We start from the raw sequence: 16,253 nt of genomic DNA, 5'->3' as shown, positions 1-16,253 counted from the left end.
GCATGATATTGGGACCAGTAAGTTTCATGCAATACATAATTTCATCAAATCAAGACATTTGTCACTTGCACAGCTAAACAAAAGCTGTCATAGGACAGGATGCTTGACTATACACTGCTATGCCAAATATTAAAAGTCAATCAAGGGCCTTATTTTGTAAAAAGGTTTATATAAAGTCATGTATCCTAATTGTGTGATGGAAGTGAATAACTGTAAAGTATGTAGTCCATTGAATGATCGAAATTTGAGATCTGAGTTAAAACTCTAAGTTGCCCTTAAACTTTAACCAAACTTTCTAAATCAATCAAAGGACGTTAATTGTATTTCCTAATTGTGTGATGACCTTTAAATTACTGTGTGGAATATGAAGTCAATTAAATGTTCGGTATAAAAGTAACTGGTGAAAATCCCAACTTGCCTTTAAACTTGAACCGGACACCATATGCCCTAAAACTTAAACCACAGTTTTTGAGATATTCAAGGGCAAACTTGTATTAAGGAGTTATGTAACCATATTGTGTGATCGTCTGAACATTCCTGAGAGGTATGAAGTGAATTGAATAAAGGGTATTGGAGTAATGCAAAGTGAAAATGCTAACTTGCCCTTAAAACTTTAATTGGACGCCGGTGTGAGTAGTTTAGCCCTCCTTATTCTTCGAACAGTAAAAAAGCTATAAATCCATAGTGGATAAATTTGTCTTAGTTTAAACAGCAGATTGGGCATGTTAAGAACCTGTATGACTAAATTTGACTATTCCACTTATATAATGTAAGTGTGAAGCTCTGAAATCACACCTTCTCTCCCAGTTCCTTGGAGTACTCCAGGTCCAGCTCATACAGGGTCTCAATATGGTCCGACGTGAAGGCAATCGGCACCAGCAGAATGTTCTTCTGTCCGCGCTCGGCCAACGCCTTTATTGCTTGGTCTGTCTGTGGCTCCAGCCATTTCAAAGGACCAACCTAAAACAAGTCAAGATCACCGATACTAAAGCATGTCAATGTCAAGATCCCAGGATAATATTTCACTAAATACCTCCGGTGTGAAACGTTAATTTAAACATCACAAATTTTCTTTCAAAACATCAAGAACTGTCACAGAGACTGCACGCTCGACTATTACGCAACTTTTAAGTTCAACTATCACGTCACTTTTAAGTTTGACTATCATGCCAATTTTAAGTTCAACTATCACACCACTTTTAAGTTCGACTATCATGCCAATTTTAAGTTTGACTATCACGTCACTTTTAAGTTTGACTATCACGCCAATTTTAAGTTTGACTATCACACCACTTTAAAGTTCGACTATCATGCCACTTTTAAGTTCATCTATCACGCCATTTTTAAGTTCGACTATCACACCACTTTTAAGTTCGACTATCATGCCACTTTTAAGTTTGACTATCACGCCACTTTTAAGTTTGACTATCACGCCAATTTTAAGTTTGATAATCACGCCACTTTTAAGTTTGACTGTCAAGCCACTTTTAAGTTTGACTGTCATGCCACTTTTAAGTTCATCTATCACGCCATTTTTAAGTTTGACTATCACGCCACTTATTTAGTTCGACTATCATGCCACTTTTAAGTTTGACTGTCACGCCACTTTTAAGTTCGACTATCACGCCACTTTTAAGTTTGATAATCACACCACTTTTAAGTTTGACTGTCAAGCCACTTTTAAGTTTGACTATCACGCCACTTTTAAGTTTGACTGTCAAGCCACTTTTAAGTTTGACTGTCAAGCCACTTTTAAGTTTGACTATCACGCCACTTTTAAGTTTAAGGATTGAAAATTTAGTGAAACATGCTTGGATCACTGTAAAATTAGATTACATGCAAAACCTTAACTAGAATTTCTAAGTAAAAAAGTGAAGAGGAAAAATCTATTAAATGCAAGATTATAAGTATCTACCATGGCCGAGAGTGTAAGATAGGTTTATCCCGACCAGAGCTTAGGGTGTTTTGGGGAAACGAGGTTTTCCGAGTTTCCGCAAAACACCCTGCGAAAGGGTTGGGATGAACCCATCTTACACGAGCGGCTTTACAGGGTTTCCGTTAAAGGAAGTTTGGAAGTATATTACTCCCTAGAAATGGGTTAAAACTTCCAAAATTGATTCCTTGGAAGTACAAAAACTTCCAAAGTAGAAAGCTTGAAAGTACAAAATATCAAAACCCTTCGTCAATATTACTTTATAGTCACAATTTCAATCAGTTTAACTGTTTTTAAGTAAAATGAATTGTTATATAAGGTAAAGTTGCATTTTTTTATTTTGAATATATACTTGTTGAAAAATAGTTGAAAATGATATTATATTCATTAGATTTTTACTTCAACATTCAGTGTAAAACTTCCAAAATTGATTGACAGGAAGTTCATACTTCCAGTTTCCAACTAATGGAAGCCCTGGCTATGGAAGATGCTTTTTCTCCCACCTCAGTTAAACAAAATTAAGTAAAAATGTACTTTTTACTGGAACTCTTTTGTGCGTAGTGAAAATAAATGCGTATGGATATGTGACAATTCGTGGTTGTCATGGATATGCGCGCAGTGACTACGTTTATTATTTGACATGCTGTCTTTTAAGGTGATCGCAGGTCAACTATTATTTGACATGCTCACAGATATGCTGATCTGGGGCCTACTTTTATTATTTGACATGCTGCCTTTTTTGCTGATTGCAGGGCTACTTTTATTATTTGACATGCTCACCGATATGATGTTCTGGGGCCTACTTTTATTATTTGACATTTTGCCTCTTATGCTGATTGCAGGCCTACTTTTATTATTTGACATGCTCACAGATATGCTGATTGCAGGCCTACTTTTATTATTTGACATGCTCACCGACATGCTGATTGCAGGCCTACTTTTATTATTTGACATGCTGCCTTTTTATTTGATCTGGGGCCTACTTTTACTATTTGACATGCTGACCGATGGACAAGGAGTATTTTTGCTCACATCTGTAAGTGACTTTGCTCACATCTGTAAGTAAGTCTGTAGATGAGAAATTTTAAAGGAATGGTGGTTTAACCCTTGCACTCGTTATTTGGCCAGTTGACAGTGAAAGACTCAGTATCAGTGCTTTATATACTTACATGACACACATTGACTTACACTCCTAGTCTGTTTTATAGTATTAATAAATTGTGTCAATGTTGTCATATGTATGTGGATAAAGTAGGGATGCAAACAAAAATTTGAATATTCGATCGAACGTTTGGTATTCGAAAGTCAAAATCGGTATTCAACTAGATTGCTTTTTTGAAAAAGCGCTTGTCTCCCCTATTGTGTGGTCGTAGCTGAGAAAAAATAAATGCTGGACATGAAATTTGTAATTTTGGACTGGAGACGAACCAACAGTGAAGTTTGGTTTATTCACCCGTATTAAATAGTGAAGAGAAAAAAAGTGTTGTTGATTAATCTCGGAAAATGTAAACAAAGTTTGCATTGTATGAAGTTCCTGGGCGCAAGCGTTATTCAATTATTGATCGGAAACCATTTTTCAGCTCAAGGTCATTATGACCTTGACCTTTGACCTACTGATCAAAACATCAATAGGAATCATCTACATGAATTAAGTACTAAGTTCTTGGGTGCAAGTGTTCTGTAGTTACTAAGCGGTAACCGTTTCTTCATCTCAAGGTCACGACAACCTTGACCTTTGACCTACTGATCTCAAAATCAATAGGGGTCATCTACTAGTCATGACCGACTAGCATACCAAGTATCAAGTTCCTGGGTGCAAGTGTTCTTTAGTGATTGAGCGGAAACCGTTTCTTCTCCTCAAGGTCAGGGTGACCTTGACCTTTGACCTACTGATCTCAAAATCAATAGTAGTCATCTACTAGTCATGACCAACTAGCATACCAAGTATGAAGTTCCTGGACCCAAAGGATCTTTAGGTTTTGAGCAAAATCTTCACCTCAAGGTCACGGCGACCTTGACCTTTGACCTAGTGATCTCAAAATCATTAGGAGTCATTTTCTAGTCATGACTAACTAGCATACCAAGTATGAAGTTCCTGGGTGCAAACGTTCTTTAGTTTTTGAGCGGAAACCGTTTCTTCTCCTCAAGGTCACGGCAACCTTGACCTTTAACCTACTGATCTCAAAATCAATAGGGGTCATCTACTAGTCATGACCGACTAACATACCAAGTATGAAATTCCTGGGTGCAAGCGTTCTTTATTTATTGAGCGGAAACAAAGCGTGACATACAGACTGACGGACTGAATGACTGATTAACGGACTGATAATAAAAACAATAGGGGTCATCTACTAGTCATGACCAACTTGCACACCAAGTATCAAGTTCCTGGGTGCAAGCGTTCTTTAGTGATTGAGCGGAAACCGTTTCTTCACCTCAAGGTCAGGGTGACCTTGACCTTTGACCTACTGATCTCAAAATCAATAGGAGTTATCTACTAGTCATGACCAACTAGCATACTAAGTATGAAGTTCCTAGACCCAAAGGATCTTTAGTTATTGAGCGGAAACTGTTTCTTCACCTCAAGGTCAGGGTGACCTTGACCTTTGACCTACTGATCTCAAAATCAATAGGAGTCATCTACTAGTCATGACCAACTAGCATACTAAGTATGAAGTTCCTAGACCCAAAGGATCTTTAGTTATTGAGCGGAAACTGTTTCTTCACCTCAAGGTCATGGCGACCTTGACCTTTGCCCTAGTGATCTCAAAATCATTAGGGGTCATCTTCTAGTCATGACCAACTAGCATACCTAGCATGAAGTTCCTGGGTGCAAGCGTTCTTTAGTTATTGAGCGGAAACCGTTTCTTCACCTCAAGGTCACGGTGACCTTAACCTTTGACCTACTGATCTCAAAATCAATAGGAGTCATCTACTAGTCATGACCAACTAGCATACCAAGTATGAAGATCCTAGACCCAAAGGATCTTTAGTTATTGAGCTGAAACTGTTTCTTCACCTCAAGGTCACAGCGACCTTCGACCTTGACCTTTGACCTAGTGATCTCAAAATCATTAGGGGTCATCTTCTAGTCATGACCAACTAGCATACCAAGCATGAAGTTCCTGGGTGCAAGCGTTCTTTATTTATTGAGCGGAAACAAAGTGTGACATACAGACTGACGGACTGAATGACTGATTAACGGACTGATAAAAAAATCAATATGGGTCATCTACTAGTCATGACCAACTTGCACACCAAGTATGAAGATCCTGGGTGCAAGTGTTTTTTAGTGATTGAGCGGAAACCGTTTCTTCACCTCAAGGTCAGGGCAACCTTGACCTTTGACCTAGTGATCACAAAATCATTAGGAGTCATTTTTTAGTCATGACCAACTAGCATACCAAGTATGAAGTTCCTGGGTGCAAGCGTTCTTTAGTTATTGAGCGGAAACCGTTTCTTCTCCTCAAGGTCACGGCAACCTTGACCTTTAACCTACTGATCTCAAAATCAATAGGGGTCATCTACTAGTCATGACCGACTAACATACCAAGTATGAAATTCCTGGGTGCAAGCGTTCTTTATTTATTGAGCGGAAACAAAGCGTGACATACAGACTGACGGACTGAATGACTGATTAACGGACTGATAATAAAAACAATAGGGGTCATCTACTAGTCATGACCAACTTGCACACCAAGTATCAAGTTCCTGGGTGCAAGCGTTCTTTAGTGATTGAGCGGAAACCGTTTCTTCACCTCAAGGTCAGGGTGACCTTGACCTTTGACCTACTGATCTCAAAATCAATAGGAGTTATCTACTAGTCATGACCAACTAGCATACTAAGTATGAAGTTCCTAGACCCAAAGGATCTTTAGTTATTGAGCGGAAACTGTTTCTTCACCTCAAGGTCAGGGTGACCTTGACCTTTGACCTACTGATCTCAAAATCAATAGGAGTCATCTACTAGTCATGACCAACTAGCATACTAAGTATGAAGTTCCTAGACCCAAAGGATCTTTAGTTATTGAGCGGAAACTGTTTCTTCACCTCAAGGTCATGGCGACCTTGACCTTTGCCCTAGTGATCTCAAAATCATTAGGGGTCATCTTCTAGTCATGACCAACTAGCATACCTAGCATGAAGTTCCTGGGTGCAAGCGTTCTTTAGTTATTGAGCGGAAACCGTTTCTTCACCTCAAGGTCACGGTGACCTTAACCTTTGACCTACTGATCTCAAAATCAATAGGAGTCATCTACTAGTCATGACCAACTAGCATACCAAGTATGAAGATCCTAGACCCAAAGGATCTTTAGTTATTGAGCTGAAACTGTTTCTTCACCTCAAGGTCACAGCGACCTTCGACCTTGACCTTTGACCTAGTGATCTCAAAATCATTAGGGGTCATCTTCTAGTCATGACCAACTAGCATACCAAGCATGAAGTTCCTGGGTGCAAGCGTTCTTTATTTATTGAGCGGAAACAAAGTGTGACATACAGACTGACGGACTGAATGACTGATTAACGGACTGATAAAAAAATCAATATGGGTCATCTACTAGTCATGACCAACTTGCACACCAAGTATGAAGATCCTGGGTGCAAGTGTTTTTTAGTGATTGAGCGGAAACCGTTTCTTCACCTCAAGGTCAGGGCAACCTTGACCTTTGACCTAGTGATCACAAAATCATTAGGAGTCATTTTTTAGTCATGACCAACTAGCATACCAAGTATGAAGTTCCTGGGTGCAAGCGTTCTTTAGTTATTGAGCGGAAACAGTTTCTTCTCCTCAAGGTCACGGCAACCTTGACCTTTAACCTACTGATCTCAAAATCAATAGGGGTCATCTAGTCATGACCGACTAGCATACCAAGTATAAAGTTCCTGGGTGCAAGCATTCTTTATTTATTGAGCGGAAACAAAGTGTGACATACAGACTGACGGACTGAATGACTGATTAACGGACTGATAAAAAAATCAATAGGGGTCATCTACTCATCTACTAGTCATGACCAACTTGCACACCAAGTATCAAGTTCCTGGGTGCAAGCGTTTTTTAGTGATTGAGCGGAAACCTTTTCTTCACCTCAAGGTCAGGGTGACCTTGACCTTTGACCTACTGATCTCAAAATCAATAGGAGTCATCTACTAGTCATGACCAACTAGCATACTAAGTATGAAGTTCCTAGACCCAAAGGATCTTTAGTTATTGAGCGGAAACTGTTTCTTCACCTCAAGGTCACGGCGACCTTGACCTTTGACCTAAAGATCTCAAGACGATTAGGGGTCATCTTCTAGTCATGACCAACTAGCATACCAAGCATGAAGATCCTGGGTGCAAGTGTTCTTTAGTTATTGAGCTGAAACAATTTTTAAGCTTAAGGTCACTGCCAACATATCATTTTTTACTTTAAGGTAACCTTGACCTTTGACCTTCTGATCTCAAAATCAATAGGGGTCATCTCCTAGTCATGAACAACTAGCATACCAAGTATGAAGTTCCTGGACCCAAAGGATCTTTAGTTATTGAGCGGAAACCGTTTCTTCACCTCAAGGTCACGGAGACCTTGACCATTGACCTAATGACCCCAAAATCAATAGGGGTCATCTACCAGACATGACCAACTAGCATACCAAGTATGAAGTTCCTAGGTCTAAGCGTTCTATAGTTATTGAGCGGAAACGCAGTGTGACATACTGACTGACTGACGGACAAGGCAAAAACAATATGTCTCCCCATGAATGGGGGAGACATAATTATTAGATGGGTTTTTTTTTTATAAATAAAAAAACAAAGCTTTTTGCTACCACTGTCTTGTTGTGTATAATTGTTATTTCTCTTGTTTTTACTCTTGTCTGAGGTGTGAATGCAATGAATACAAACACACGTCATATGTCAATTATGGACATAGCGTAGGGGACTATAGACAGTCCCCGTAAGTTTACGAAGACTGGTTATTATACAAGTGACATCGAATAAGTTTCAATTGTTTTCGGCAATTTTTAATGATTGAAGGATTTACAGAATTGGTCACAAAAGTGTTCTCTTGGCTGCCCATTAACCGGTGCATCGCCTTGATGATATGAATGGCATGTGCTAGAAATGTGCTTTAAACTGTTTTCCATGTTTCGATAAAATGTTCGTGCTAGGAAATGTAACTGTTAAGAATAGCCTCTTAGGATATATTTCCTGTATTGTTGTACAATAGATGAATCAAAATTCACCGTTATTTTCGTTTATTTATTTAAATAATTCCCGAGTTGGTTTGAAATTTTCATCGTTATATTTAGTAGAGGTCAATCTCAGAACAAGGCTGTTCGTCCTACAGAACGACCCTCTGTTGGCGCATCACAACATTCAACCTGGAATTTACGTACCTCGTCTTGTATACAAATTTGAATTCAGAGAAATTGAAATTATTTGAAGTTGTTTTGCATGATCAAATTCTATTGCTTTTTGTTGGATTTTTTTTTTTGAACATGGGGAATTTCAGATGCTTATTTTGGGAAAGATCAGGACCCTTGCGTGTACTGGCTACAACAAAGAATAATGAAAAGGCCTCAGGTATTACTATAGCGAAAAACTAATGATAGTCTACTACACTGCTAAAAGATTCATTTTGATAATCGAATATTAGATTGAAAGAATTTCAGAATAATCGAATATCAAGTTTGTCATTCGTTTGCATCCCTAGAATAAAGCTGTTATTTTATTTCTCTAAGAGACTCGACTCATTCATTGCCTCATTCAACTTTGCCAATGTATGTATACATCCCTCATATCACTTTAACTGACCTTGGACTGCCACACGAGCCTGTACGAGTGTGTTTGACCCAGTTCTTCCATAACAGCCATCACCGTGGCAGCTACCTCTGTTGTATACGGGTCACCACGATCCTGACTCTGGGACAAGAGGGAAAAGTTGTCAATCCAAAACACTGTCATATGTTCAAAATAGGACATGAAAATATCAACTTAAAAGAAGGTTACCATAGTTTGGAAGTTAACAGTAACTCCTTCAAATCAGTAATCGACATTATCAGAAGCAAGAAGGTTAATGTTCAACCCGTAGAAACCTGTTTGGGTTGTTGTTTTTTATAAACTTCCTAAATGATTTATAGATTCAGACAGGTATGCATCTTTTTGGATTTTACATTTATACATATTTTGCTTACACAAGAAACACACACAGAAATAATAAATATGTGTGTTAATTTACCCTCTGTGGCAGAGAGTGTGCAGAGAAGAGAATCACCACATCATCTCTCACAGATTCCGGGAATTTGGCCAGCTCTTCTCGGATGTGCTGGGCATGCGTCTAAACAAGAGATAACACTACATGTCACCCAAAGGGTCAAAGGTAGTCAAACAGTAGATATCTACGGAGGTAAGGGTTTATATGTATGTATTAAAGTATTGCTCATGTGTATACAGTCTGAAAAAAAATTAACCAAAGGTATGTGCTGGAGATACTTTCTCTCTGTTGAAGGAGCTCAGACAATCTGGCAGACAACCCTATCATGTGGTCATGACTGTAGATAAGTTTCATCATTATGCTTATAACCATAACTTAACTTAATGATCATTTACTAACCTTTATAAGGGCTGAATGTGTCGGCCATCTGTCTATAGAGCTCCATGCAATCTGGCTGACGACGCCACGCTTGTGATAATGCTTGTAGATTGCGTTCATACTACTACCAGTGGTGGAGCAGCTGTACTGGGGATACTGGGAGAAGGCGATACCACGACGCACACCATCCCTGCAGCCAGACAGATGTACACATTCATGAATAATGCTTTTATAAGCCTAAAGATAAGACCGCAAGACATAACATGCAAGCATACTGTACACTCATTAAACAAGGATTGCTTTTAAACTCACTATGTTATACAGTAAACTTGTACAGATTTTTTTATTGAAGAAGCCTGAATGACAGGGTTAAAAACACAAGAACCAACATATATACAGATTGAGACAAATTATTGTACAACAAAAGGAGAAAGAAATACAGGTGTTACTTTTCCATCTGTTCTAGGGCATCTTCTGTGAGGGGGTTCACATATCGGAATCCGATGTAGTGTTTATGAGGAGCTACAAAAAAGGTATAAAGAAAATTAATCATGTGCAAACAATACGTATTTATACTCACACAAAATAGAGGGTTATATAGGAGAGAGGTTGTCAGTTTGTCATTACGCTCTGTCCAGACCATAACTCATGAAAAGGTTGACAGATTATAAAAAAAATTGGTACACAAGTTAAGTACAATTCAATAAAGGGCAAGTTTGCCTTTCACTTCAAACCACTAATTCTTTACAGTTAATGCCCCTTTTAATCCTAGAATTTGCTAAAAATACAGTTTCTGGACAACAGTACAGTTAAAGTACAAGATAAGTTTAATTAATAGAGTAATGCCCCTTCTTCTACCCAAAAGTTGTCAAATACCATATACAGACATTAATTCCTGAAAGGACAGACAGAGTGAATTGATTTTTGTACACATGTTTTACTCCATGAAATACAGGGTACCAGTAAGTTCAAGTTTGATTACAACAGGTTTATGTCACCCTTTGCACAAATAACACTGGTGCAGTGAATCTGACCAAAATTGTACACTACCACTGGCCAAGAGTGGGAAAATAGGAAATACAAGTTGTTATATCGGTAACCTAAATATTATGAACATGTTATAAAAGGATATTTGTTCAAGTTATTCAGATTGTGTGTAGTGTAGGTAAGATCAATGTCAAGGTTATATTGGCTGAAAAAGAAGAAGAAGAAAACTGAGTCTTTGATTTATAACATCGATGAAATAGCAAGTCTTGTATTTTCGCTAAAGTGATACATATATATTGTGGTAATGTCATAACATTGTTTTACTGCTTTTGAAGAGAAATCACATGTTATAAATATATAATCACATTTGTGTCCATTAAAATTTTAAACTTGCACATAATGATAATGTTCGGCAGAGTGCACAAAGTATCAATCTGTGAACTTGTTTAACACTTTAAATTAACAAACACTTAATTATGTACTCTGACCTTTGAATATCTTGTGTGACCTTGACCTTTGAGGAATGGACCAGGGTCAAGGTCACTGCACATTGTATCAATGAGGACAACATTTGTTCTAAGTTATATGGTAATCCATCAATGCATAAGTAAGTTGTAGTGTGAACACAAAGTGATGAAATGCATTCCTATAATCCCCTCCCCACTCCAAGGCGGGGGATTGAAAACAAGTAAAATGAACATTTACTGATATATGGCAAATCCAACACCATCTGAACCTGCTTTAGTGCAGCAAGTAAATAACCTGTTTCTGGGCTTATCCTATCCAGTATTTCCACCATTCCCTGTCCCTGTAGGTGGGTCCACTTTTTGATAGGGGAGCCACCTCCTATCTCATGGTATTGTTCCTGAATCTTGGGAGTCCTTCGTTTGGCTATCAATGGGGCTAGGCGACTGAAGAAAAGATAAAAGAAATACATGTTGTAAAGGGGTAGAATCAATATAACACCAAACAAACAAGCATTCTAAGATGATGGTGCACCCTATCCCCTCAAAATATCTCAAGTTCTTGAGTTTCCTAAATGTGATTTTAGCCTATGGTTTATAAAATTTTCTCAAGTACAAAGCCACACTTATAAAGTAAAACACAAATAACAAGAGCTGTCACAGTATGTGACGAATGCCCCCGAATGTGACATTGACCTATGAACAAGGTCAGTACATGAAAAGTTGATCTTGCCTTTAAGTGTCAAATACATAATATGGCAAGTTATTTTAAATTGCCTCTGAACATAAAAAAATACCACCCATACTTGATAACCTACACTGTTATGTCCTTATATTCAGAATTCCCTTGTGAATAAACACTTAGTGAATCTTTCACCTAAGAGGTAGGGACATGGGTCTTGCACACAACACGTCGTCTTGGTACGTGGAACCATGTAGCAAGTGATTTTAAAATCTGTCCATACAAGGGAAAGTAACAGCCCGGACACGACAACCTATACTCTATGTCCTTATATGCAGCATTCCATTGCGAATAAACACTATGTGTGACCTTGACCTTTGAGGTAGGGACACGGGTCTTGCACACCACACTTCGTCTTGGTACGTGGAACACATGTGGCAAGTTATTTTAAAATCTGTCAATACAAGGGAAAATTACAGTCCGGACACAACAACCGATACTCTATGTCCTTATATGCAGCACTCCATTGTAAATAAACACTAAGTGTGACCTTGACCTTTGAGATAGGGACACGGGTCTAGCACGCGACACGTCGTCTTGGTATGTGGAACACATGTGGCAAGTTATATTAAAATCTGTCCATACAAGGGAAAGTTACAGAGCCGGACGGACGGACGGTGCGATTTTAATATGCCCACCTTCGGGGGCATAAAAATCTAAATTTTGACATTAGAGATATTTTATGGTTCTAACTTTGGTAACCACATTTACAACAGGTATGCCACAGAAATGTGACAAAAGCCCCAGGGTGGAAAGATAGCCATTGGTATTTTGGCCTGTCTTTACAGATAGCCTTCAGCATCTAACATATTTTCATGGTGACCTATCCTACCTTCCCATGAAGTTTGTGAATATTTATAAGTCAATAAAGGGTCATAACTTGTATTTCAGTTCATTTAAAGATTATGAGTAACAAAAATAAACTTGAACTAATACTTTAACCGAAACCCAACATGCTTGTGTAATTATTTGTCTTCTTTGTATCGTTTAAAAACCTTCGACAGCTGGGATCTAGATTTCATTCAAAATACACTGTCTAAGCCAGTCTTATAGAAAATAAACATAGATTAAAACAATCATCACCATTTGAAAATCTACAAATTTTGTTAACATGTTGTAAATATGATTTAAAACTGCACTCTCACAGATTTTTTGTCTTGGAACGAGCCAATTTTTGTGAAAATCCATGGCAACCAGTAATAAAAGACTGCTTACAAAAAAATAGATCGCTGATCTTTGTTTTTAAGTTAAAAAACATTTTTCTTAAACTGTTACTAACGGTTTAAGCCATAAAACATTAATTTTCAAATAGAAATATGAAAATCTACGATCTGATTTTTTGTAAGCAACCTTATATCATTGGTTTGCAGATATTTTCGCAAAAATTGCCCCTTTCCAAGACAAAAAATAAAAAAGTTGTAAAAATGGTAAATATGTGTGTCCGAGTGCAGCTTTAACATTTTATATCTTATTCAAAATGATTTATAAAAATCAAATTAGAATGAAATTCAATTGAATCAACTGCATCTTGCATTCCCTAAATTAAATGACCCGACTGTAACCGGAAACATTTTATCAAATGACATCACAATAAAGCGGGAAAAGATCAACCACTTGAAATCACTTTTAAACATAAAATTGAAGCAATTTATGGCAACAATACAGTTACACTCAAGATATCATAAATGAACACTTTCTTAAATGTTGATTTATATTTTACAGGACCAGCTGACACAATACAAACACTAACAAGATCAACAATTTTCATGTACATTGTTATGCGATGAATTGCGATCCGAACATATCCAAATATGTTGCGTTCATCGGATGATAAACGCAATTGCCGAAAAGCAGTTCATTTAAGGAATGGGAGTTGAGGTGTAAATATGATGTGATAAAATCTTTTTTTTTATATGCACTGAGCATATAAAGCATGTATGCATGTACATAGTGTGCATACATACTCCTGTGCAGGCAGCTGTATAAGGTCCTTATCCAGGAACAGATTAAGCAGGAAATCATGAACCTCGTCCAGGTTCTCCGGACCTCCCATGTTCAACATCAGTATACCGGTCTTTGGCCTGAAAACAAATATTACAGATACATCTAAATGACTTGAAATTAAAATAGAATTGATTATAACATTTGCAGTACTATAATTCCATTCCAAACACAGTCAGAGCTATCACAGGCGTGAATTATACATCCCCCATTAGCTTTGACAGGATCCCTCAACATCAGTCTCACCCAAAAGCTACTCCTTAATTAAATGACTCCTAAAATATTTTTCACATGTTTTAAATTATCCAAACTTATTTCAAGCAACAACAGCAACAGGTTCATGCCCCCCAAAATATTGAAGCCACATGTACATTGTCAATTTCATTGATGTACACCAGGGCTGTAGCGGATACTGATCACTTATTGGTCATTCGTAGACTTTTGACCATGCCTACAGTACATGACTGGCCATATTAAATTTAGCTAAAATTTATTTAAATTTAAAAATTCATCAAATTACGCAGAATTTAACAAATTTGCAATATGGAGAAAAAAAAAGATCTTACTTAGTAAGCAGTGTTCTCAAAACATATGAGTAGAAATATAAGCTCTATAGAGCTTTCATATCAACAATGTTTACCTTTCTGAGCTGCTAAATCTAAGTTTGCCATTGAAACAAGCTATAGCAGGAGGAGATTCCAGTAATGATGACCTTTGCCAAAACTGCTTCTGAAAGGCTTAAAGAGTTACTCATTTAATTAATTTCATACAACAATTCATTATAAGTCTGCAAATTAAAAGATTAGGCCTTTAAGGGAAATTAATTTATAGCTTAATAGCTATAAGGAGTAAAAAGAATTCCTGTCTTTGTCATACAAATAAATCAGATGTTATTTAGTTAATATTAATAAATATTTTGATAAACTATCTGAGAATGTATAGAAAATAGGGGAATATATTACAGAGACTATTTTTGTTGGAAGGTTTTACTTGATTAAATGCATTTTAATATTAATAAATAAAATAACTTAATATTTTTTTTGCTAAAGAATTAAAAGATTACATTTTTATGTTTTCAATCTTCAGGTACCACATTTCTCAAATGCATGAAATGGCTTTGCTTTAAGGTGTTCAGCAGGTGTTTTCTTTTGTTTTAATTCATATGATTGCAATGGAATTGAAAAAAAAATGCAATCCAAAAGTGTGATAATGCGTCTTGCCAAATAACTGGCCTGAGGATTTTTCAATAACAATTTGAAGCATATAATTTATCTTTTTTCTCGCAAACCTTAAAATATCCAAAGTTTTTTATAATTTATTTAATAAAATAATTCAGAAGTGGAACATTATGAATCATCTGGCATGGGTGAAATGACTGTCCATAGTGGAAGAACCCCTGTAAACCATCTCGTTTGCTAATGGTACCAAATTTCTGAACTCATTGAAATATGATGAATCATGTCAGATGCTATTTAGCTACATTTAGATATGTAGCAGGTACATATGTTATGTGTTGCAACTGAACTCATATTGCAAATTTTGCTTCAAATAAAAGGCAGAAAAAGACTAAAATAAGCTGCAAAACAGCATTTCAATGATGATTTGAGCCGAATCGCACGATTTTGGGCCTTCAGACATAATTATTACAAATGAAATTATCATTAATAAAAAATGCCAAAAATAATGTTTTTTTTCTATGTATATCAACTTCTTCCAAACTTCTTTCTTTTAAAGGTTTGTCATTGGTGCCTCATTTTCTCGACAATTTATTACCATTGGTTCTTCCAAACTTCTTTCTTTTAAAGGTTTGTCATTGGTGCCTCATTTTCTCCACAATTTATTACCATTGGTTTACTCATATTTCCAAAGTAACTATGGATTTCGTCCCGACTTATTTTGACTGCATTCATAGTATGCATTTAAACGGTGCAATGTATTGAAATACGAAAATGAATCAGATTTCTTTCTAAACTGATGTTCCTTAAATAATGTGTGTTTATAAAATAATTTAAATTATAAGCTAGTTGTAATATTGATACGTAAATTTTGCATGTCATTTGAAAAATGTTTTTTCGTAACGACGACGATGGAATGACGTCAAATTTAGTATTCAAAATGCGCAACACGTATCTTACGCAATTTCAGTGATATCATCATGAAACATTCACAATTACTTACTGAAATGTCATTTAATCCAAATACCTTAAAACATAATAATAGCAAATATATGTCCGAAGGCCCAAAATCGCGCGATGCGGCTCATTTATCAATTTAAATGATAGCAACAGAAGTCACTTCATGTGTCATGAATTTTACCACCTGTTACACTTTTAATACACACAATTTCAGTTATGCAACATTAAAATATGTTCTACAAAATACTCATTATAAAGTCAAAATCAAACCGACATTACAAAATCTTCTGCACTCTTATTAATAACAAATTAAACTTAAATTCTGCGCATCGATTAGAACTAGTAAGTAAAATTATAAATACAAACCTCTGAAAATCTGTCGTTGTAGATTTGCCATCTTAGCCGGTGTCACTGAAG

At 36.7% G+C, this 16,253-nt stretch overlaps 1 protein-coding gene across 2 annotated transcripts in view; it reads right to left on the bottom strand.

Moving 5' to 3' along the window:
• The window catches only part of LOC128245705 (ferrochelatase, mitochondrial-like), a 19,487-nt gene extending 3,234 nt beyond the window's left edge, over positions 1 to 16,253 (bottom strand). Inside the window, exons 1-9 of one of the 2 annotated variants that reach the window (XM_052963929.1) lie at positions 16,203 to 16,253; positions 14,342 to 14,430; positions 13,665 to 13,781; positions 11,257 to 11,405; positions 9,957 to 10,029; positions 9,529 to 9,697; positions 9,154 to 9,252; positions 8,730 to 8,837; positions 796 to 960 (exon numbers count right to left, since the gene is read on the bottom strand). In XM_052963929.1, coding sequence (XP_052819889.1) covers positions 796 to 960; positions 8,730 to 8,837; positions 9,154 to 9,252; positions 9,529 to 9,697; positions 9,957 to 10,029; positions 11,257 to 11,405; positions 13,665 to 13,762 — 861 coding nt within the window. In that variant the 5' untranslated portion in view covers positions 13,763 to 13,781; positions 14,342 to 14,430; positions 16,203 to 16,253. Of the gene's footprint in view, positions 1 to 795; positions 961 to 8,729; positions 8,838 to 9,153; positions 9,253 to 9,528; positions 9,698 to 9,956; positions 10,030 to 11,256; positions 11,406 to 13,664; positions 13,782 to 14,341; positions 14,439 to 16,202 lie in introns of both variants that reach the window. The other variant, XM_052963928.1, reaches the window with a different exon arrangement.

This window comes from Mya arenaria, chromosome 9 (genome assembly GCF_026914265.1).
Source record: "Mya arenaria isolate MELC-2E11 chromosome 9, ASM2691426v1".
Taxonomy (NCBI): Eukaryota; Metazoa; Mollusca; class Bivalvia; order Myida; family Myidae; genus Mya; species Mya arenaria.
The sequence above is the reverse complement of the archived record's forward strand: the minus strand, read 5'-3'. Positions and strand labels throughout refer to the sequence as shown.